The 24,055-nt window shown below is 48.4% G+C and overlaps 1 protein-coding gene across 1 annotated transcript in view; it reads left to right on the forward strand.

The window, feature by feature from the left end:
* Positions 1–24,055, forward strand: part of LOC138259676 (cytochrome P450 2G1-like) — a 698,383-nt gene that overhangs the window by 102,200 nt on the left and 572,128 nt on the right. The window contains exon 2 of the mRNA XM_069207550.1: positions 1,401–1,563. Coding sequence (XP_069063651.1) covers positions 1,401–1,563 — 163 coding nt within the window. The remainder of the gene's footprint in view (positions 1–1,400; positions 1,564–24,055) is intronic.

The following is a 24,055-nucleotide window of genomic DNA, read 5'->3' on the forward strand; positions in this document are numbered from 1 at the left end:
GATGCTAATTTGAGGTTAGATAAGGATTCTTTTGTTGCACGATGCAATTTGAGACCTTGTTGTGCTGACCAATGTATGCAATTAGTTCATTACAGATTATAGTATTAGTGATTTGCATTGCTATCATCGAATGCCTTGTTATTCAAATGCTGCATAGATTGCACCTGTTTCGTCGTTATGGACAGCTATTAATGTTCATTTACGTTTATCATTTGGTGTTGAGACACGTTTATATTGTGCTAGCTTTGTTAATATAGGGAAATAAATTCACTAACTTTGCAATAAACTGGTGTGGTTATTCATGACCGGAAGGTCATGGTTCGCCGAAATGTATTCTGGATTAATTGTTAAGTGTTATGTTGATCAGGGCATTGCTTACGTTCGTTATTGATTATTGATTACATTGGATTGACTGATCTCGGGTGAAGAGAGTCCCACTTAGCCAAAAGATTCATCGGCCTAAAGAGCGTCCAAAATACAGGTAAATTATTAGTATGGAACGCTCTATCACAAGCACCTGCGTCTCAGGCTCAACCATAAAAATGTATGATTTGTATATTCTAACCAAATAGTTTAACTGGTGCTCATGTAAAGCGATCCAATACTTTCTAGTCGAGTTTGCCGTATAAGCAACTGCAAAAATAAATTGTTGGTGGGAGTGAAAAGTGAAAGAAAGCATGCACTGTTGCAGGGTGGACCTAAACACCACAGGAAAGTTGTAAAACATACATGCACTCTTGGAAGAGGGCTTAATGAAACAAGAGCAAATAGGGTGGGAGGTAGTGCCTGGGGCAGTAATAACGCAAAGATCAATGGAGGAAAGGGGGGGTCAAGTAACATAGGGGAGGAAGAGGAGTGGGAGAAGTACAGGAGCCTGCTGAGAAAGCAGCTCTCTTCTGAGTGCTTAAGCCCAAATAAAAAAGTAGTGTCTCTAAACTGGGCAGGGGTAGGGCACGTGTAATGCAGCCATGCTTCGGAAGGACAGACAAACACATGAAGAGGAATGATGCCTACGTCAGCTGACCTGTAAGAATTGAGTAAATGAGAGGGACAATGGAGCCAACCAATGGTAAGTAATGGGTTGACTCCAAGCACACTGATACAAACAAAATGCCTTGAAGAGACAGCGCATGCACTGTCTATGCAAGACCTAGAAAGAAGATGTGTGCCATTCTATGGTAAGAACAGAATGTTGGAATGGTAAATAAAAATCTTCTTGAGATCATCTAAGCCAGTGAACAGCCTGGTTGTGGATGGTGTGCTGCTTATACCATTAAAACGTTATTAATGGTCAATATGGTTTTGCTCATATTTCATCGTCGCTCTATATAGATCAAGATAATCAGGCTATAATGTTTCTAGACTATGAGTTAATACATAATGTTCCTTCCTCTTTTCAGCTTTATGATGTCTATGGACCTGTGTTCACCATTTATATGGGTCCTCGTCGGGTGGTGGTTATATGTGGATACGATGCTTTAAAGGAAGCCTTTATTGACCAAGGAGATGATTTTGTTTCTAGAGGGAGAGTACCCGTATTTGAGAGAGTATTTCGTAATTCTGGTGAGTATAGCTTTGAATAGTATGAAAACGAAAACTAGTCCATATCCAAAAGCATAGATCTTCAGCTGTTCAATGTATGTTTCTCCTTCTTCTTTTTCTCTAATACACAAAGGATGCCGTATTCCGTAATATGATTGGAATATGTACTGCATTGTGGGCAATGACAATACTCTAATTAATGTATTTTCTGAATTTGGGTGTTCAGACAAAAAAACTTTGAGGATTATGAAGTAGGGATTGCTTGGCTGCGGAAAGCTTACATGCTGCTTTTCGTTATTCTTTGCAATATTTTCACACTACACTGGTTTTGACACTAGTGTGCTTAATCAATAAGTCCGGAGATGAGGACCTTAAACATACCTCCCCTAATAAAACATTACATAATTACTAAATACATAATTCAGAGATCAGCAACACTTGCAAACGCACCTTATACCTATTCATGTAACATCAATTGATGATTTTGGCAGATGATATGCGTGTAACACAACATAAGGGTATTGACCTCAGTTGTTCCAGGCCAGTTTGTGGTTAGAAGTCTATGACTGTGAGCATCATACCTTTTAGGACTGATGTCTCGGTCCATAAACGTATGTTGAGACAGAGACTGTTAGGGCATGGGCAAAGTGGGCTCTGGCACAAGCCCCAGCCTTTCAGCCCCCTCCCCCCAATAGACCCAGCTCTGTTATGCGGGGTGCTTCCCTGATGACCTTGGATAATTCATAAACATATTTTGTAAGTACGTGTTCCTTTCGTTTCTTTTTTATGTGGATGATATGGGAAAGGCTATTACAGACATTTTGCAGAGAATGTTGTGTTTATGTTTCAAGCAACATCATAAAAAAGATTATTTTAGATAAAAACAGGACTTCACATATGAGAAATGTGAGGGTGTCACAGTACAGAGATTACTTGCAGTAATGTTAGTGAGCAGCTGTTGTGATGCAATTTTGAAATCACACGCCATTATTCTTTAATATTTGTTGTTAACATGTTTAGAATTTGGACCAGTGTGCCTGTGCCCTGTCAGTGACCTGGCCAATGAGGGCATGAAAGAGCTGAAATCGTATTGTATATTCAAAGCTGTTCTGTACAGAGGGAGTCTACTTGCCGCTCCTTCTTCCATTTTGGCATGAGGTCTAAAGTAGGGACTTCACCCAGCCTAAGTCTGAGAAAGGATTGCTTGATTTTCCATGAGTAGGAGCCAGCCATAAGTGGTGATTCTTTAAATGTTTTGTAGCAGTTAAGGATCAACAACTATGCTCCCTTTTGGTCAATGAGATCTTATCTTCTAGCAAGCTCTGTAATTTACTCGCTTTATTCACTGCTTTATTGAAAATGGGGATGGGTAGAGACCTGTTCCATACTTCATCTAAGTTCAAAAGACTCTTACTTTCTTCTAGATATCTTATGTAGTTGGAGTTCCCTCTTTCTAGGATAATTTCCTGCCAGTTTAGATTGGCTAAAGACCCTTTTGAAGCACGGCTCAATTTGTAGCAGCATTTAATGTATGCCACCACTCGGGCTAACAACTGTTTGGCCAGCATGAATTCCAGTCTGACCTGGGCTGGCGATGCACGCCCAGGTAGCCTAAAAACGCGCTAATAGGTTTTTATCAGAAGCTTATCCAGAAGACCTACTTCCATCTCCCTCATTATTTCAGTCCCATAGGTGATAGTTGGAAGTAGCTTCGCTCTCATTACAGCTGTTAATGGGTTCAGAGCATGACCACAGATTGAATTTGCTAGCTTGCAAAAGGCGTAAGTAAGGGCCTGCGTCTTGTTTTTTATTGTTTCTTTTTGTGCTGTGTAATTACCTCTATGCATACACCACCAATCCTAGGTATCTGTATGATGTTACTTCCTCTAGGGTTTTCCCATTCATATGCCACTTACCTTGGGTGGGTGGCCTGCTGTTTAAGGTAATCATTTTAGATTTTTTATGATTAATTTCTAAATCATCGGAACCTGAGTATTCTTCTAATGCCTTTAACAATTTCTGCATGCCTATTCTGGTATTACTGATCAGTAGTAGGTCATCTGCATATAGTAGGTTGGATAATTGTTGACCGCCCAGTGAGGGAGATTGGGATGAGTGACCATTTAACTTGGTGGGGAGATCTGCTATGTACAGGTTGAAGAGTGTTGGGGCCAATACACAGCCTTGCTTTATCCCCACTGTTGTTTTGACTGCCCTGGATAGGTGAGAGCCTTCCCCCAATTTAACCTTCACCCAAGTATCAGAGTATATCATTTTGATGGCATTTAAAATAGAATGTGGCAGCCCCCACTGTAGTAATTTGGCCCACAATTTGCCGCGGGAGACACAGTCAAAAGCAGCTTTAAAGTCAACAAAACATAAATAGGTTGGAGTCCCCTTTGCTCCGTTTATGATCAAGCCTAGCCCCATAAGATTTGTTAATGTTCCTTGGTGCTTGGTGAACCTGGTTTGATTAAAGGGTAGAATATTGTTATCTGTAATCCAGGCTTCTAGGTGTTTTAGCACACAGCAGGAAAAGTACTTGAGGTCAACGCCTAAAAGAGCGATTAGTCTGTAGTTGCTTGGGGAGAGCACGCACCCACCCTTATATATGGGGTGGATTATTGAGCCTTTCCAGGATGCCGGGACATTGCCTGTTGTGATCACGTCATTAAACATTGCTGCCAGGAAATTGGCCCATCTTTCCGTTTCTTGTTTAAATAGTGCTCGCGGTAGGCCATTGGGGCCAGGGGCGCAGTCCATTTGTCACTTTCCAATGATTTTTAATAGTTCTGGTGCCGTAAATTTTAAAGGTTACGGGATGTTGGGATCCCAGCTAATCATATGCAACTGAATTTGAGGGCCTTCTTCGATGATCAGTTCTTTTAGATGTGACTTTAAATGGGATACCCATACTTCCTCTGTTATGTTTGCGTTATTGCCTGCTTTTGCACCATTGTCTATTGTATTGATGATTTTCCAAAATCTTTTGGAATCAGATGTTTTGGTCGCAAGATGTAGTTTGGCCCACAAGACCTCCTGTTGGCCTTTTTTGAAGGTCCATAGATCCCTTTTATACAATTTCCTTTGCTCTCTCAGGGCGCTCAATATTGATACATTATTTGGGCATTTACGCAGTGACCTTAGTAGTTTACCTACAGCTGCTTTCCTTTTGCGCACTAGCAACGGTAAAAGTGAACTTTGGCGGTGATTCAATTGCACTCCCTTTCTTGAGTTACGTAAGGAATCTTTTTTAATGAGATCTAGGGCAAAGTTCTCCCAGAAAGCTTTGCCCCACTTGTGGTAATTGATTCTAGCTTTCGTAGGGCCTCTTCTGCCTGACTTTCAATGGTGTCTGAGGACCATTTGAGTCGCTTTAGATTTTCGGTACCTAGTGTCCCGTTTAGGGCTGCCACTTTCTCTGTTTTTTGCGGTGATGCACAGATCCCAAATACCTGTGGCTTATGGTCGCTTTCCGTGCGGTCCATGAGGGCAAAGGTGTTTACTAACTTATATAAAGCAGGAGACACCAAAGTGTAGTCTAGATAAGAGACCGATTTCCCAGAGAATCTTGTCCATGCCGGTGGGATATCGGGGCACTTCCGTCCGTTGAGCGCAAAAAGGCCTACTAATTCACAGGTGCGCATGAAACTCTCCCCTATTTTGTCTTTCCTGAGTTTTTTTGGGAGTCTTTGGCTGGGCATTCTTGCCACTGTTTGGATGTGGTCCTCACTGGGGATGTGGAATAGGCTGAGATTGAAATCGCCCGATATTAACCAGAATGCTGATTTTACTGTACATTTTATCCTTAATAGTTGAGTTAAAAATTTGTTTGCTTCAATTTTTTTATTTTTAGGATTGATGTATGTGTTGACCAGAATCAATGGCTCCTGTGTGTTTTTCCCCCAATCGTCTAGCTGGAGAGATTGGAAAGGTTGGTCTTCCTCCTTATGCTCAGAGATTTTTACCAAAAGGCTGGTGCTAACGTAAATGGCAAGGCCTCCCTTTGGCCTACCGGGCCTATTTGTTTTCATTGCTGGGTTATGATATTCCATGAATCCGATTATCGGTATTGATTCCATTGCCCAGGATTCCTGTATGAGTAAGATGTCGAAGGTGCTGGAAAAATGTATTACTGCAGGATCCTCCAGTTTTGACCGTAGGCCACAGATGTTCCAGGAGCAAATGGATAAAATGCAGTGTGCGGGTTGATCCTCACCAATTCAATTGTTGCCCATAGGTCTTGGGTGTAAAAGCGTTGCTACCATTCCCTTTCTGGATACTTTTGTTGACCCAAGACCGCTCTGTCCCTCCCTTCTTCTCTCCATACTTGGACTGTCAGCGGGTGCGTCAGTGGTTTCTCCTCACTGCACCTTTCTTCGATGGGTCTGCTGGCCTGATGTACTCCTTTCAGAACTGACCATGTGCCTTTGGGAGTTCACAGGTATTGTTAGGCTAGTAACGGAGTTGGATAGCGGTCTCCTTTGTAGGTGGTTACCTCAATGCCCCAGGCTTTCAATAGGTCCTTTCTTTTCATTATCCGCTTTGGGATATCTGGTGCCGAGAAGATGGTGAGTGTTGGATCTGTGTGTTGGTTGCCTCTTGCTTGAATAAATTTTATAGCTGCGAGGTCCTCCGAGGCTACAAACTGAAGATCCGGTAAGGCTTTTATGATTCTTAAGATAGAAGAGCGACTAAGAACATCTGTGGGGGACCTGGAGGTGAATTCTGGAATCCAGAGTAACTGGAGGGTATTCGTGTCTGTTATAAGTGACTGATTTTGCTCTATGTGCCGGTCTTGATCCTTATAGCCATCTTCCCTCTGACTAATTGCAGACTTGCTGCCCACATTGACCAGTGTTAGTTGGGGGGGCAGCGCAGGCGTAATTGGTTTTAATTTTGTGCTCTGCTGGCCCCTTGTGGGGCTAGGTCTTAAGTTCGTTATAGTGCCAATTGCTTCAGGTGGTCTCAGGGGGGACTTTGTTGAGTGGGTAATGTCTGCTGAGGCGGTGAGTGTTATCACATCTACTATTGTGTTAGAGCTTGTACTTATGTGGGTAATAATGTCTCTATTGCACCCTCCATTTGACGTCACCTGGTCTTTAGGTGGATGCTTTGACGAGTTGAGTTGATGAAGTTGGGCGGACTTCCTTCTCTTCCTTGCCCGCTTTCGTTCTCTTTTTGAGAGGGTCCGGGTTGTGGGAAACTCAGGGTTCCTGGGCTTATTGATGGACTGTAGCGGAGGATGATTCACCATGGGTTCCATACGAGCACTTGCTAGTTGGCGGCTGTCAGACAATATTCTCTCCTCACTTAAAATTGATGAAGCAGGCGCCAGGAAGGAAAGGGGCTGCTGCTCTTTTTGTTTCTGCTCCCTCAGAGTGGATTTTAGTATGGTGGCGAGTGGTTTAGTACATGTATGTTCATCCTTCCGGGTAGAGCGGATTTCTTGAAGTATTCCCTCTAAGATTTGCGGCAGTTGAGATATCTTTTCTACTACCTCTTTACAGGAACAGATTGTATAGTCATTAGAGTGACTGACTTGCGCCCTTGTTATAAGTGCGTTTAATTTTTCCAACTTACTCTCAATCCCGGAGACAAATACTGCCAAGGTGTTTAGCAAGTCAACTTGAATGTCCATTTTATTTGAATGAAATTGCAGCGCCATGACCGTTGCTTGCATTGAATTTAGGATTGCAGCCCACATTTCTTCTGACCTGACTGCCCCTGGGGCTTGCGATTTTAGGTGGGGCTCTTGGTTACCACTTGATAGTACTTTGTTTATTGTTGTTTTATGGGGGACTTTCTGTGCAGCTGTCACTGTTTCTGCTTTTGCTGGCCCGTTTATGAAGACCTGTTCTATACCCCAGAGGTCCTGTTCTTTTTTTTCACCGTTGTACATTGGAAATGAGTGAAGTTTTGGACTTTGACAGAATGGGCCACCTTCCTGAGATTCTTGTTCTAAATGTTCTGCGATTGCTACCAGTTCTGAGTCCAGGATGGGTAGTTTCGCTGGACTAGCTGTCCATTGGTACTTAGTGGTGTCTAGGGATTTATTGCATAGAGTTAAGTCTTGCCTGGGATTGAAGACTGATCCTGGTGTAGGAGTTGCTGGTACCGCATTGTCCTGGACTATACTTGATGCGTCTACTTTCGTGGGGTGATTTTTCCTGATCACTACTATTGGCGATAGGGGGAGGCGAGGGGGTGAATTCATTCAGAGTTTTTTTCCGCTGCTTCCTTGCTGTTGCCGGTCTTGGCTGGGTGAGGTTATTTCCCCAAAACTTGTTTGGGTTGGAGCCAGGGAGTTGATCATTTTTCTGTTGGCGTTGGTACCAGTAGTAGTGAAATAGTTGGTTATCTTGTGATGCTTGGGAGAGACTACAGACTCTGGAACCCCCTCAGGCGGGGTCACCTCCTTCCAAAAGCCGGTTTCTCTCCAGATCGTTTCTTCCATGCTGGAATTTTGGTCGCCTCCCCCGCGTGTACCCTTTGTTAGATTTTGCCTCCTGCATGGGAGGGAGAGGGGGAGATCCTGTTCGCTGCTTGCTCTCCTTTTTGGGGTTGCTTCATCCAGAGCCAGGTCTCCTTTCCTTTTTCTCTTTCCTTGTTTTTCTGGACGGTTGGTAATACTGCCTCGTGCTTTGCCTGATCTCATGATCAGTAGGTTTTGCTGCCTTAGAGCGGAGTGATTTTGGGCAGGCTGTTGGAGTGAGGGAGAAGGGCCTTGTTGAGCCTTTTTGTGCCTTTTTGTTGTTTGAGGCAGTTAAGGATGCTGTTCTCCAAAAAGAAACTTTAACGGACGTTAAGTTCTGAGTGTGCGATCACCCTCGGGGGAATTTGGAGCTTTTGAGGGCCTGGGTCCTGGGGAGGTGCAGAGAGTTCGGAGTTGCTGGACCGTGCCAGTCCTTGTTGGACCGTGTTGGTCCCTTCTGCTCCTGGCCCTGGCTACCCTGGGTAAGGTGCCAGGTGCAAGGACGGGAGGGGGAGCAGGGCAAGGGGGGGGTGATGCCACGGGCTGCCTGGTGGGAGTACTGGGGTGGGCCGGGGTGAGGGGTGCTGCACGCCCTGGCGGGGAACCAGTACCAGACCCTGGCATGGCTTCCCCCCGCCCTGTTGCCCTCCTTGCCCCCCCTTAGCCTCTTAGCCCCTTAGCCCCTTTGCCCCTTTGACCTCTGTTGCTCACCACTCACTTGCCTATTGCTGGAGGTCACGTCACGGGCAGCACCTGGAGCAGAGGGAGGAGGGCCGGTAGCTGATGTCCCTGAAGGCTGGTGTCGTCCTTGAAGGGGCCCTCCTTTCTTGCCACCAAAAAGTTTGTACAAATAAATAAATATATATATAATAATGTTTGTAGCCCCTAAGCCCCGGGCAAGCCGCACCCGCGATCGGGCCGCTTCTGCAGGGGTCCGCAGAGGGGGGGATGCGGCCCTCTGTGTGCTCCGCGCTATCAGGGTGCTGCGGGGCACCGGTGGCGGCTCGGGTGTCAGATAAGCTGTCAGGAGCTGCGGACAGGTCCTGCTGCCTGTGCTAGGGGGGTAGGAGCACTAGGATCTCACCGGGTTGCTCCGCTCCGTGCCCCCGCGCTCCTTGCTCAGCTCCGGTCCGGCGCGCTGGTTCCGTGCTGTTTGACCCGGAACCGGAACTGGCGAAAATGCTGAGGGGCCACCCTTCCGCCTTCTTCCGATACGCGTCCAATACGCGTCTCACTGACACAAAGCAGGAGTCAGTCGATAAGTCATCCTTCTTCTTTTTGACTTAGTACTCAGGGTTGCAAAGTTGAGAAGTACAAGGCTACTTACGCTGTGAAGTTGTGTGGCATTAGAGACTCAGAACACAACATACCAGCTACCATCAATCAGTAAATCAATATCTAGCCTGCGATGGAGTTTATAAAGAGGAAATGCACTTTACTTTTGCATAAACAAAATACTGTGCAAACAATTCAGAGAGCACTTTACAGATTACACAAGTATCTTTATACGAGTATTAATGCAGTTTAGGACTGTCCTCTTACGTTCTTTTTGAACAACGTTTAATCACTTACTGTGCAAAAGAAACTATAATCATCCTGAGGAAATCCCAGGAAAAACTATTCCTGTGGTTTTCTCCTCCATTCCTCTGGCTTACACCTTTTGTTCTGAGGAATGATGGGATCCGGCTCAATGAAATATTTGTTCCCCTCCCTTCCGGAAGGTGAATTGAACAGAACCTCTTTAAATCCCTGATAGTAAGTAACGCACAGGCTAGTCCATTCAAGTTGATGTGCTTCTCCTGTATTGCTTCTCCTGTAGTGCTTCTTCTGTATCTCCTGGCAGGCAGTGATTGGATTCTTTTCTGCACAGGCACTGACAATTTTATGGTGATCTGCTGTCCGTGTGTGTGTTTACACCATGGGTCAGATGAGCCTCAGCAACCAAAATACCAGTCCTGGATCAGTGATGCTCAGGTCGTGCTGCACATGGTATTTGTGTCTTGCTTTGGTAGAGCTTTGTTGGGTCCAAACAAAAGCCTCACACCCAAAAATTTAGGAGACTACCCTTGATTGCAATGGAAATCCAGATAATCAGGATTAAAAAAAAAACATTCAAAGTTTCTTTGTTTTTTTATGTAAAAAGCTTCAGCGAGAATACATTTTGCACAAATTAGTTGAGAATATGTTTCCTTCCTGATTGGCTATCCCTATCATCATTAGTTTTTTCTGAGGAGCCCTCGCCCCCACACCCTTTGCAGTGCCAACCTCTATTTATCATGGGAGAGTACAATGCCTTACCGGATCTCTTTTCTGTGGTCAATTCTGGTACAACTATCAAGATATTGATGACCTGGAAGTAGGGTGTTGCTTAGGGGAGCTTTAATATTTTCACCACCAGGCCATAGCTACAAGGGGTGTCTCTGGTGGTGTGTTCACCTCACCTACATTTTCTTCCCTCGGCGCTGATACCATTGCCACTGTTGATAAGAACTGCTGCCTGAAGCTCAAACTGAAGTAGTATTGTGTTGCTCATGTTCTGCTTGGTCTTCTTTCAGAGCTGTTCAGTTCTTGGTCTCTCTTGCCATTGATCCTGAAGACTTCCACATCGATCTTGCTTTACAGTTTTGTTCCTTAACCCACATTTTTCTCTAATCTGCGTACTTTCTGCAGAAGCACTTGCTCTTTTAGTCAGTTCTAATACAGGTGTAAGCAACCTAGGGGCATATTTATATTCCATTTATGCCAAATGTTCTTCATTTTTTAATGTAAATTTGGCGCAAAACGAACTCCATATTTATATTTTGACATTAGACCCGTCTAATGCCAAAATGAGTTTCCACCATTTTGTAGATGCATGAACCTACGTTGCATCAATGAGATGCAAGGTAGGCGTTCCCAATTTAAAAAATGGTACTAATCTAATATTCTCATATTTATCTCCCCGTGCTAAAATGACACATGGGTGGGAGGAGGGGCCAAATAATTACTTAACGCCTGGGTCAGACCCGGCGTTAGGGGACCTGTGGACCCCTTTCCATGGTTAAACACCATGGAATGGGTCCACAGGTGCCCTACTCAGCCCCAGGAACACCCCCACCCACACCAGAGGGACACCGGAGGATGGGGAACTCCATCCCAGGTAAGTAGGGTAAGTATAGGTAAGTATTTTTAAATTAAAGTGCCATCCAGGACCCATCTTGGGGCCCCATGAATAGCACCGGGTGCAATGGCTATGCCCAGGGGACCCTAGTCCCCTGTGCTGGCCAGTGGGGTGGTGGGCATGACTCCTGTCTTTTCTAAGACAGGAGTCATGTGGTATGGATGGTTTTGCAATAGAAAATGACGCTAGGCTGGTTAGAGGCATTTTCTTTTACCTCTAACAAGCCTAACGTCATTTTTTTATGCAAACCCCCCTTCTCCCATACTGCCAGCACAACTCGGGTAACTTCATTTTTTTTACGCTAGCCTGCCCTTTGCACTGGCTTGCGCCATTCCATAAATATGGCGCCTGGCTGGCACTCAGGAATGGTGCAAGCTGGTGCTAAACTTTTTGATGCAAAACTGCATTTGTCTGACCACGCGGCAGTGACTTTGAGAATGAGCCACCCCCAGGAGGTAGGTGGGAAAAGATGGACTCTGGATAGGGTATTGCTTTTGGAGGAGGAAGTCATAGGTTATCTTCAAAAGGACACTAAGGGTTTTTTTAGGCCCAATCAGGGTTCAGCCCCTTTAAGTGTAGTTTGGGATACTTTTAAGGCTGTAATAAGGGGGAGATTGATAAGCTTGGCTTGTTATAGAAGGAAGCAGTATAGGGAGCAATTGGAGGGTATAGAGAGGCAGATTCAGTTATGTGACTTTGAATTGGAGAAGGGAGGAGATGAGGAGTACTTGAATAACAAGAGAACAAGCTTGCAGCAGCAATTTGAAACGGTTTTACAAGTTAAAATGGAAAAAAGATGGGAGGTAAGCAAGCTGGCCCAATTTGAGACTGGAGATAATATGGGGAAATTTCTGGCCTGGAAACTCAAGAAAGATCAGGTATGGGGCAATATAGAGGAACTTGTGGATAGCTATTTGGGGATTACGTTGACATCCCCGGAAGATATAAAAGTGGCCTTCCTAAAGTTTTTCGAATCTCTCTATAGGGAAGAGGGGGAGGAGGGGGTCATAGGTGTTAAGCCAGTGGAGGACTGGTTAGATATGGAAGTTCTCCCCCGATTCAGACAAGATAAGCAGGCATATTTGACTAAACCCATTACAGAGGAGGAAATAAGAGCAATCCTAAAAAAGAGTAGTAAAGGGAAAGCACCAGGCCCAGATGGTATCCTGGTTGAACTTAATCAGGTTTTGGGTGATTCTGTTATCCCTCCAATAGCTCAATTGTTTTCAGAGATTTTCGAGGAGGGCATTTTGCTCCCAGGTTCTTGGCGCAAAACCATTATTTCTCTTATTTTAAAACCAGGGAATTCCCCAGTAAGATGTGAATCTTATTGACCAATATCCTTGTTGAATAGCGATCATAAGACTTATGCAAAGATTCTGGCAAATAGGTTGAGTGGGGTGATTGGCGAATTAATTAATTCAGATCAGAAAGGTTTTATACGAAATAGATTTATGCATGAACAAACATTTAGCTTAATTGGTGCCATCGACTTGGCTACCACGTACCAAGAGCCGCTAGCGGTTATAGCTTTGGATGCTATGAAAGCTTTTGACAGAGTTAATTTGAACTATTTATATTTAGTTCTTGAACGGAGTGGCTTGGGTAGCAAATTCTGTCGGGCAATTCTATTGATTTATCAGGCACCAGAGGCAAGGGTTTTGGTGAATGGTTAGCTTACTGATTCTTTTGAGATAACTAGGGGTACTAGACAGGGCTCTCCCCTCTCCCTCCTGTTATTTGATTTGTACAAAGAGCCTTTTGCAAGAAGGATCAGGCGGGATCCAAAAATTCCTCCTTTTAGTAGTAAGGGGTGGACAAAGAAAGTTGCCTTAATCGCTGATGATCTGTTGGTTTATACTTCATATCTGTCAGTGTCTTTTCCTGCATTATTGGATTTAGGGAATTACTTTGGGAGGATTTCGGGTTATCATATTAATCCAGAAAAAACTGAGATAATGGTCTAAAAGTTGGAGGTTGAAAACCTCCGCACAACAAAATCTATGAGGTATTTGGGGTTATTAAATGATCAGGACGTGAAACGGATTGCTGCGGTTAGTATCAGGTCTGTAGTAACAGAGTGTAGTAAGTTAATGTTAGGGTGGGTACATCTTCCTCTCACAATAATTGGAAGGGTAAATTTGGTTAAAATGCTAATCTTGCCTCAACTTTCTTTTTAATTCTGTTCCCCTATTAATGGATAGTAAGCTCTTGATTATGATTCAACAGAGGATTAACACCTTTATTTGGGTACCTGAAGGCCCTAGGATAGCATGGAAGAAATTGCGTAGAAGGAAAGAGAAAGAGGGCCTCACTCTTCCTAATTTACAGTATTACGCATGGGCATTTCATCTTAAGAATGTTAGAATGTTATTTTCAGATCTAGAACGCTTGTCGATTGGTGAAATGCTTAATTGTATGGTAGCAACAGAAAAAGGTGCAGCTAAGCATTTTTTATATGTTTGTAGATCCCAAGTTTTTGAAAAAAGTGAGATTAAAGATATTGTAAGATGCAGCGAAAGTCTGGTATAGGGTACGGCAAGTAGCTAAAATCGACTATTATAGTTACTGGGCTCCGGTTTGGGAGTCCCCGGGAACGCCTGACTGCCTTATGGATGTACTGGCTTTACCTCTTAAGAGAGCAGGGATTCATATTTGGGGGGATTTAGTTAAGGATGGCTTGTTGTTATCTTGGGAAGAGCTTACAGACAGGAGGAAACCTTGCAAGACTGAAGTATATGCAACTGAGGAATTGGTTTCAGAAGACTATATTCAGGCTGGGGGTTGAAAATCAGCTGGTATACAGTATAATAAACTATCAAGGTTGCGTTAGGAAGGTTTCAAGTTGGTAATGGGGCCTGGTGGACATGCAGGATGGGGATTTTACCTTGCTTCACTCCCTTTGAGGGATGTCATGTCTGCTGATCGAGTACAAGGTTGGTGGGAAACTTCAATGCGGGTTGTACACAAGGAAGATAAATTAGCTTCACTATTGAGGAACCATCTTTTTACTTTACATCGGGTCTTTATTACTCCAGAAAGGCTTTCGAGGATGAGAGGAGGGGAATTAGTCAACTGTGCAAAGTGTGGTTTGCCAGGAGCATCTGATATTCATATGTTTTGGCACTGCCTATTGGTACAAAGGTTTTGGGTAAAAGTTAGTATGGTTATTTCAAGTGCTGTGAATCAACAAATTTCACCAAGTCTCCCCTTAATAATCTTTGGTATTCCGGAAGAAGGGGAACCTAAGAGTAGGGTGAAGAAGACGTTGTTATGTTATGCGATAATTCTTGCCAGGAGGGAAATTTGCCGGAAATGGACATCTGCTACTTCCCCGTCCTACTCAGATTGGCTTGATGTGCTTATTGGGATTTCAAGGCGGGTTGTGGCGATTAATGATGTAAATAGGGGAAAGAAGGTAGAAATATGGTCACGGTTATGGAATAATGGAATATAGGAGTTTAATGTTTGATGGGGGGTTGTCATATAATCCAATTATTGTCCGATGATTAGAGGCCAGATCAACTCTATCCTTAAACGTAAATTTTGTGTGTTGAGGTTAAGTGAGAGAGGTGAGTCCTCCCTGGCACTATGGCTCTCATTACAACATTGGCGGTAAAAGACGCTTACCGCTGTTCAGAAGACTGCCAACACACCGCCGCGGAAATCCGCTACAGCTATTATGACCCACAGCTCGGAATCCGCCAAAATTCAGACACCCACACAAGTCAACCACACCAAAGGTCAGTGATAAACTGGCGAAAACAAAACCTCCACCGTCACGCCAACAGAAATACGCCCACACTATCACGACACACAAATCCACACGGTGGTCTTTCAACCGCAGTATTCCATTGGCGGTACACACCGCCACGCTAAAAATACACACACTTTTACATAACACAGCCACATTGGACAATTTGAAATACACACACCTGATACACATACACACACCACTCCCACACACCCGATACAATATAAAACACACACCCACATCACCCACAAACCCCTATGACCAGAATCACCGAAAGAAAGGCCAGAGAGAGACACCACAAGCAACTACCAAGCATCCACAGGCTCACAATACCATCACCAACTGAACTTCCATGCACCTCACACAACACTCCACTAAATATCACCCCAGTTATCACTACACACACCACCCCGCACATCACCCACACCACCCCATGGCACGGCAAAGACACCCCAGGTTCTTTGAGGAGGAGCTCAGGGTCATGGTGGAGGAAATCGTCCGGGTAGAGCCACAGATATTCGGATCACAGGTGCAGCACACTTCCATAGCTAGGAAGATGGAGCTATGGCGAAGAATAGTGGACAGGGTCAACGCAGTGGAACAGCACCCAAGAAATAGGGATGACATCAGGAAGAGGTGGAACGACCTACGGGGGAAGGTGCATTCCGTGGTCTCAAGACACCACCTTGTGGTTCAGTGGACTGGCGGCGGACCCCCACCTCCTCCCCCACAACTAACATGGGAGGAGCAAGTCTTGGCGATTCTGCATCCTGAGGGCCTTGCAGGAGTAGATGGAGTAATGGACTCTGGTAAGTCAAATATTAACTACTACATCCCCCACCCTACCTGCATGCTATCACATAACCCCACCCTCGCCCTCACCCCCATCACTCCAACTCCTCACAAATGTCCCAATATCACAAACCACACATCCCAACACCAAGCCATCAGGAAGAGGTGGAACGACCTACGGAGGAAGGTGCATTCCGTGGTCTCAAGACACCACCTTGCGGTTCAGTGGACTGGCGGCGGACCCCCACCTCCTCCCCCACAACTAACATGGGAGGAGCAAGTCTTGGCGATTCTGCATCCTGAGGGCCTTGCAGGAGTAGATGGAGTAATGGACTCTGGTAAGTCAAATATTAACTACTACATCCCCCACCCTACCTGCATGCTATCACATAACCCCACCCTCGCCCTCACCCCCATCACTCCAACTCCTCACAAATGTCCCAATATCACAAACCACACATCCCAACACCAAGCCCTGCATGCAACAACAAAGCATGGACACCCATCACCAATGCATGGCCACTGCACATACCCATACACCCTCCTAAACCACCATCACACAAGGTCCCACACAGGAATGCAAGCACTGGGGTACACGGCCACCCACCTATTGCACACCATAGCACACACAGATGTAATAAACATCCTTTTATACCCCTGCAGGACCCCTACCCAATGTCACTGGACAGGAGGGTCCACACATGTCCACACCACCAACAGAAGAGGCCCACAGTGATGACAGCAGCTCTGTCCAACTGGATCTAGATGACCAGCCCGGCCCATCGGGGACCTCAGGACAGTCGGTTCCCCTCACACAGTCACAGGCCACTACAGAGCTTCCCCCCTATGGAAACACCAGCACAGCACCCACCCAGCGGGCCCATACCTCTGTCCCCAGGACACATCAATCAGCAGTGTGTCCACCACTACAGGGAACCCAGGCTAACCCACCACCCCAACAACAACAGGGACCTGGGGGCAGTGGTAGTGGGCACACCGTTCAGGGGACAGAGGCCCAGGGAAACAGGGGAACTGGGAGGGCTGCTGTGTGACACTGGGAGGACAGGTCAAGGGAACCCACTCTCTACGAGGCCCTCTCCAACATCATGGGAGCCTACCACCACTCCCAGGAGACGATGGCAACAGTACTGGCCAAGTTTCAGGAGACCCAGCGCCTGCAGGAGGAACAGTGTTTGGGCTTCAGGGAGGAACTCAGATCCATCAGTTCCTCCCTGGGCACCATCGTAGGGGTGCTGAAGGAAGTTCTCAACACCAGGAGGGACACTGTGGCACAGCAAGGGGCCCCTGACACTAGCCTGGACGATGAACTGCCCACCACCTCCGCCGGCGCTAGTGGACAGGACGCCCCGCCACATGACCACCACACCAGCACCCCACCCCCTGCAGGGAGAGAACCACCCCACATACGGCCCCTGGGATCCAGGACAAAGACAGAGAACGATGCCAAGACCCCTGCCAAGAAATGAGACCACCCTGATTGTCATCCTTTTGTCCCACTTTGTCACCCTGTCCATCCTCAAACTGCCCCAGCTCCACTTCCTATGCTCATTTGTGCAATGCACCTGTGAGACAAAAGACTGTACTCTGCCATGGACATTCCTCCACCATCACCCCTCACCATTTTACAACCCCCTCCAATTGTGAGCACTTAAATAAACACCCTTGAAGCACAACACAATCTGGAGTCAGTCTGCGATTTCGAAATAGTGTATTAGCAATTACAGTGTCAAAATGCTCTTTCAAATGTAATGTCAACATACCTATGTCACACAGCTCTAGTCCATGAGGAAACACAGCAGATGTCACACAGTGGGACCCACATCTGTGAAATTGTAAGAGAAAGTGACAACTCAATGACTATACACTGGGTGAAAACGACAGACAGTAGAGAGGTAGTAGTATGAAAGTACATGTAGTAGGCAGGTTTGTATTCTTACCTGTGTCTCACTGGAAGTATTGCAGGATCACAGAGGTCCTGTTGTCGATGTCCTCTTCTTCTGCTTCCTCGTCTTCACTGTCCACAGGCTCCACAGCTGCAACAACATCGCCATCTGGACCATCCTCCTGCAGAAAAGGCAACTATCGTCGCAAAGCTCAGTTGTGAAGCATACAGCAGGCCACGATGATCTGGCACACCTTTTTGGTGAGTAGAATAGGGATCCACCTGTCATATGGAGGCACCTGAACCTGGCCTTCAGGAGGCCGAAGGTCTGCTCTATTATCCGCCGAGTTCGCCCATGGGCCTCATTGTAGCTTTCCTCTGCCCTTGTCCTGAGATTCCTCACTGGGGTCAGTAGCCATGACAGGTTGGGGTAACCAGAGTCACCTGCAAATGGCGAGAGAGTACCGTTAGACACACACTAACCTGTAGGGATATCCCCAGACAACCATTCCTGCTGACTTGCTTCCAGGTGCTCACCTAATAGCCACACATGGTGCCTCTGGGTTTGCCCCATCACATAAGGGATACTGCTATTCCGCAGGATGTATGCGTCATGCACTGAGCCAGGGAATTTGGCATTCACATGGGAGATGTACTGGTCGGCCAAACACACCATCTGCACATTCATGGAATGATAACGCTTCCAGTTTCTGTACACCTGTTCACTCCTGCGGGGGGTACCAAAGCCACATGTGTCCCATCAATGGCACCTATGATGTTGGGGATATGTCCCATGGCATAGAAGTCACCTTTCACTGTAGGCAAATCCTCCACCTGAGGGAAAACAATGTAGCTCTGCATGTGTTTCAGCAGGGCAGACAACACTCTGGACAACACGTTGGAAAACATAGGCTGGGACATCCCTGATGCTATGGCCACTGTTGTTTGAAAAGACCCACTTGCTAGGAAATGGAGTACTGACAGCACCTGCACTTGAGGGGGGATTCCTGTGGGATGGCGGATAGCTGACATCAGGGCTGGCTCCAACTGGGCACACAGTTCCAGGATTGTGGCACGATCAAGCCTGTAGGTGATGATCACATGTCTTTCCTCCATTGTCGACAGGTCCACCAGCGGTCTGTACACCGGAGGATGCCGCCATCTCCTCACATGTCCCAGTGGACGGTGCCTATGAAGGACAACAGCGAGCACAGAGTCAACCAACTCAGAGGTAACTCCACACAGCTTACACAGAACACGAATCATAATACGAAATTTGGCCTGTATGAATGTTGAGGCAAGGTCTAGGTATGTGTGACGCAGTTAAAAATTAAGCCATGTGGGCCCCTGAAATGGCGGCTGCCTGACCTGTAAAGTGGGACAATGGGATGTGATGTAACTGCGCTGGCGTTGTACACCGTAGCGGTAGGCGGTCGAAGACCGCAACGCAAATCTGCATTGATTAACATTGGACCCTATGGGTCCCAGGAGCCAATGACGATGTACGCCGGCGGTGACGGTACGCACCGCCGTGGACGTGACCAACATATTCTATCTGTTCAATTACTCGATACCTAATCTTCGACAGTAGAGGACCTACACTGCAAGTGCTGCCTTGACCTCGGTCTGGAAGAGACAATGGCTCGTGCGTCTGGGGAAAGGGCCCCTGCCTTCACATCGGAGGAGTTGGAGAAACTCGTGGATGGGGTCCTCCCCCAGTACACGCTACTCTACGGTCCTGCAGGCAAACAGGTAAGTACACTGGGAGCATGCTGTATGGGCTATGCCTGTGTGGAGTGGGGTGGATGAAAGATGGGTGGGGGGGAGATTGAGGCGTGCATGAAACGACGGTGAGTAGGGATGGGGGCAAGGGTAGGGATGGGGGCCAATGACAGTGACGGTGCAGTTGGTAATAACTTTTCATTTCCCCATGTACAATTCATGTAGGTCAGTGCCCACCAGAAAAAGGATATTTGGCGTGCCATCGGCAAGGAAGTCCGGACCCTGGGGGTCCACCACAGATGGAGCATCCACTGCCGTAAGAGATGGGAGGACATTCGCCGCTGGAGCAAGAAGACGGCAGAGGCCCAGCTGGGGTTGGCCTCCCAACGTGGGAGGGGTGCTTGTCGCACCATGACCCCCCTGACGTTCAGGATCCTGGCGGTGGCGTATCCGGAGTTGGATGGCCACTTGAGGGCTTCACAGCAACCACAAGGGGGTGAGTACACTCTCATTCTGCTGATTTTGCGCGCAGTGGAGGTGTCTGGGTGGGGGAGGTGGGCTGTGGGTTTCCCTAGGCCAGGGCGTGTGTGCTAGTTAGGTCTCCTTGTTCTGGCAGACCCTGTGGCACCCCACCCCACCTGTGTACAGTGCCAAGTTCACCTAGTAAGGCTCCTGTGTCATCCATGTGTGCAGATGTCAGCCCTAGCCTTGTAGGCCATGTCACCGGGATTGAACAGTGAAGCCCAAGTGCGCGGCGTAGTGCAGGGGGCTTCTGTGTCTGTTGTGTCCGCCAAAGGTAGCGGTAGTACATGCACTCAATATGTCTTTCTTCTGTCACCCCCCCCCACTTTTAGTGGTCTCCCTGTTCTTATGTGCATAAGCATCATCAGGCGGAGAAGCAGTGGCACCAGAGCAGGAAGGAGCTGCATCCCACATGGCCCTGGAGGGCGAGACTACGGACTTGGAGTTCACCAGTGGGACGGAGGGCGAGGGGAGCTCCACGGCAGGGACAGGAGCTGACACCAGTGACACGGACTCGTCGTCTGATGGGAGCTCCCTTGTGGTGGCGCCAACATCTGTGCCCCCGCATCTACAGGTATAGCCACCACCCCCCCACCAGCACCACCCTACCAGCAGCCCCTCAGCCTTTGCCCCGTGACCGCTCACCCAGGAGGGTGGGCATCACCTTCGCCCCAGGCACCTTAGGCCCTGCCCCAGTCACCACTGCTGCCCTCAGTGAGGAGGCCATTGACCTCCTCAGGTCCCTCACTGTTGGGCAGTCTACCATTTTGAATGCCATCCAGGGTGTGGAAAGGCAGTTGCAACAAACAAATGCATTCCTGGAGGGCATTCATTCTGGTCAGGCGGCCCTTCAGTGAGCTTTTCAGACTCTGGCCTCAGCACTGATGGCAGCCATTGTCCCTGTGTCTAGCCTCCCCCCTCCAACTTCCTCCACCCAGACCCAATCCCCTCTACCTCAGCCTATCCCAAGCACACCTTCAGACCAGCATGCACACACGTCAACACACAAGCGAAGCTCAGGCAAACATAAGCACCACACAACCCACAGGCAATTACGCAGGCATCACACACATGCAGACACACCAACATCCACTGCCTCCACTGTGTCCCCCTCCTCCTCATCTCCCTCCTCCCTCCCAGTCTCATCTCAACTCACACCTGCATGCACTACATCTACAGCCACTACTTCCATCACCAGCACACCCACCACCACACCCCACTCACGTGTAGTCACCACTCCCACTACCATTCACACGTCCCCTGTGTCCTCTCCCAGTGTGTCTGTGACGTTCTGTCCCAAGATACACAAATGCAGGCACACACCCACCCAACAGCCATCCACCTCATGACAGCCTCCAGCGCATGCACCTTCACCTAAAGTCGCCAAACGAACACCTCCTACAACCACAACCTCTTCCTCCACTCCCAGCTACCCGTCCCAGTGTTCCCAAGAAACTTTTCCTGTCCAACCTTGACCTCTTTCCCTCACCTCCCCCACCCCGTCCGTCTCCTAGGGCCCGACTCTCCAGGTCCAAACATAGCACCTCAGCCACAACATCTCCGGGACCAGTGGTGCCTGTAGTCACCGGAATCTGGAGTGCACCGGCCGCCAGGTCAGCCAGTGTAGCACGGAGCCACACCACACACAGTCCCCCACCTGTCAAGTATCAAAAGTTGGCCAGTGCCCGGCGGGAGAGGGGGATGACTCCAGCCATCAAAGCCGCTCCCAGGGGTACAGGTGGGAGTGTGGAGTCAGCTGCAACACCTTCCAAGGTGGGGAAGACCCACAAGAAAGTCAGCAAGTCTGGGAAGAGCAGCACGGCGGAGAAGACCGCCATCATCCCAGCTGTCCAGGTGGCCACCCGCCCAGCTGCCCAGGAGGCCACCGCCAGCACTAGCCCCGCTGCCCAGGAGGCCACAGCCATCATCCCCGCTGCCCAGGAGGCCACCGCCAGCACCAGCCCTGCTGCCCAGGAGGCCACCACCAGCACCAGCCCAGCTGCCAAGGAGGCCACTGCCTGCCCAGGACAGGACCACCAGCCTTGCTGGGCCATGAAGGACCGCTAGCACCAGCCTCGCTGGGCAATGAAGGACCGCCAGCACCAGCCTCGCTGGGCCATGAAAGACCGCCAGCACCAGCCCAGCAGGGCCATGAAGGACTGCCAGCACCAGCACCGCTGGGCCATGAAGGACCGTCAGCACCAGCCCCGCTGGGCCAGACATGACCGCCAGCAGCTGATTCACTGCAAAGGACCCCTCCGTCACAAGCACCGCTGAACAGGGCACCGCGCCACAAGCACTGCTGAATAGGGCATCGCCACCACAAGCACCGCTGCCAATGACACCGCCGTAACAAGAACCGCTGGCCCATGAGCACCAAGGGCACTGACGCTACTGAGTCCGTCACGAGCAGGATGAAGCACTCTGGGCACAATGCCCCCTCCAGAACCAGTGGAGACAAACATTTACTACCTCTGTCCTTGGCAGGATGAAGTGAGAGTCAAAACGTCAGACAACAAAGGTCAGAAAAATAAGGAGGCAAAAAGCAAAAAGTCTGGGGATTGACCCTGTAAAGGACCAGGTCCAACACTCAAGAAAAAAAACTAGGATACAACTAGGATAAACTGTACATAGAAAGAAAAATGGCAATTGTATGATTGTGTGGATATTTTACTCTGGGGGTGTGTTGAGGCATTATTAAGAACGTTTCTTTTATTTCCTTCTATTGCTTTGTGGAAAGATACTAAGGCCCATATTTATGGATGCGTAGCGTCTCCTTAACACCATTTACTTTGGTGCTAAAGCGAAGCTAACTTTTCTCCATATGTGTATATTTGACGCTAGGTCCGTCTAGCGTCAAAAATTGGATTTAGCACCATTTTTAGGATGCGCGAACCCACCTTGCGTCAATGAGATGCAGGGTAGGGGGTCCTGTCCTAAAAATTACGCTAACCCCCCAGCACCATATTTAACTCCCAGCTCAGAAATGACGCGCGGGTGGGAGGCAGGCCTGAATAATGGTGTTATGCCCGCTTACCCCTCATTATTTAACTCCTGGTCAGATCAGGCGTTAAAGTGCAGTTAGGCCCATTTCCACAGGGAAACACCATTGAATGGGCACAAAGATGCCCACCCCAAGCCCCAGCAACACCATCAGCCATACCACAGGGACACTACAGGAGGAGGGATCCCATCCTAGGTAAGTTGCAGGTAAGTGTTTGTGTATGTGTGTGGTGTGCCATTGACGGCCTCTTACATGGGGACCCCTGCCTGGCACAAGGTATGTAGGGCTTGCCCAGGGGACACAGGTCCCCTGTGGTGAACAATGGGGTGGTGGTCTCACGGCGGGCCCAGTTCAGCGGTGCTTGAGACGGCGGTGCCCTGTTCAGCGGTGCTTGAGACGGCGGTGCCCAGTTTAGCGGTGCTTGTTTGAAAGGTCCCAGTTCAGCGGTGCTTGACACGGCGGGGCCCTGTTCAGCGGTGCTTCTCACGGCGGGCCCAGTTCAGCAGTGCTTGAGACGGCGGTGCCCTGTTCAGCGGTGCTTGAGACGGCGGTGCCCAGTTCAGCGGTGCTTGTTTGAAAGGGCCCAGTTCAGCGGTTCTGGCCCAGGCATGGTTGTCACTCGCCACCTGACATGTGGCTGGCGGGGCCTTCCTGCCCATCTGTCCATTTGCTTGCAGGGCCCTCCTGGGCTGCCGTACAGGGCCTCTGGGTGTCCTCCTGCACACCTGGGAGGGGGCTGGTGGGGCACTCCTGGGCAGCTGGCCTGCTGCCGGACTTGTCGGGCGTGCTGCCCTTCCCACCCTTCCCTGGTCGTCTGTGGCCCTTTGACACCTTTGGCGGTGTGCCAGGTGGCACCCCACTTCCAGACGGAGCCAGGGTAGGGATTTTGGTCCCTGGTGTCCGTGGCCCGTCGCGCCGGGCACTGCTAATTTTTGGCTGCTTTGCCGGGGGTGGGCTGGCCGTGCCTTGGCACCTAGCCGGAGTAGTTGCCCTTGAGGGTGGGGGACTCCAATGTCCTTGGACAACAGTCCTGATAGGTCCTGGTTTGGTGGTGGCTGAGGTGCAGATTGCAGTCTTATGAGATGGACGGGGTGGGGGAGTTGTAGGAAAGAGGTCAAGTTTTGAAAAGAAAAGCAATTTGGAAAGAGAGGGACAGTTAGGTGTAGTGGGTATGGGAGTGT

The sequence above is a fragment of the Pleurodeles waltl genome, chromosome 9 (genome assembly GCF_031143425.1).
Source record: "Pleurodeles waltl isolate 20211129_DDA chromosome 9, aPleWal1.hap1.20221129, whole genome shotgun sequence".
Taxonomy (NCBI): Eukaryota; Metazoa; Chordata; class Amphibia; order Caudata; family Salamandridae; genus Pleurodeles; species Pleurodeles waltl.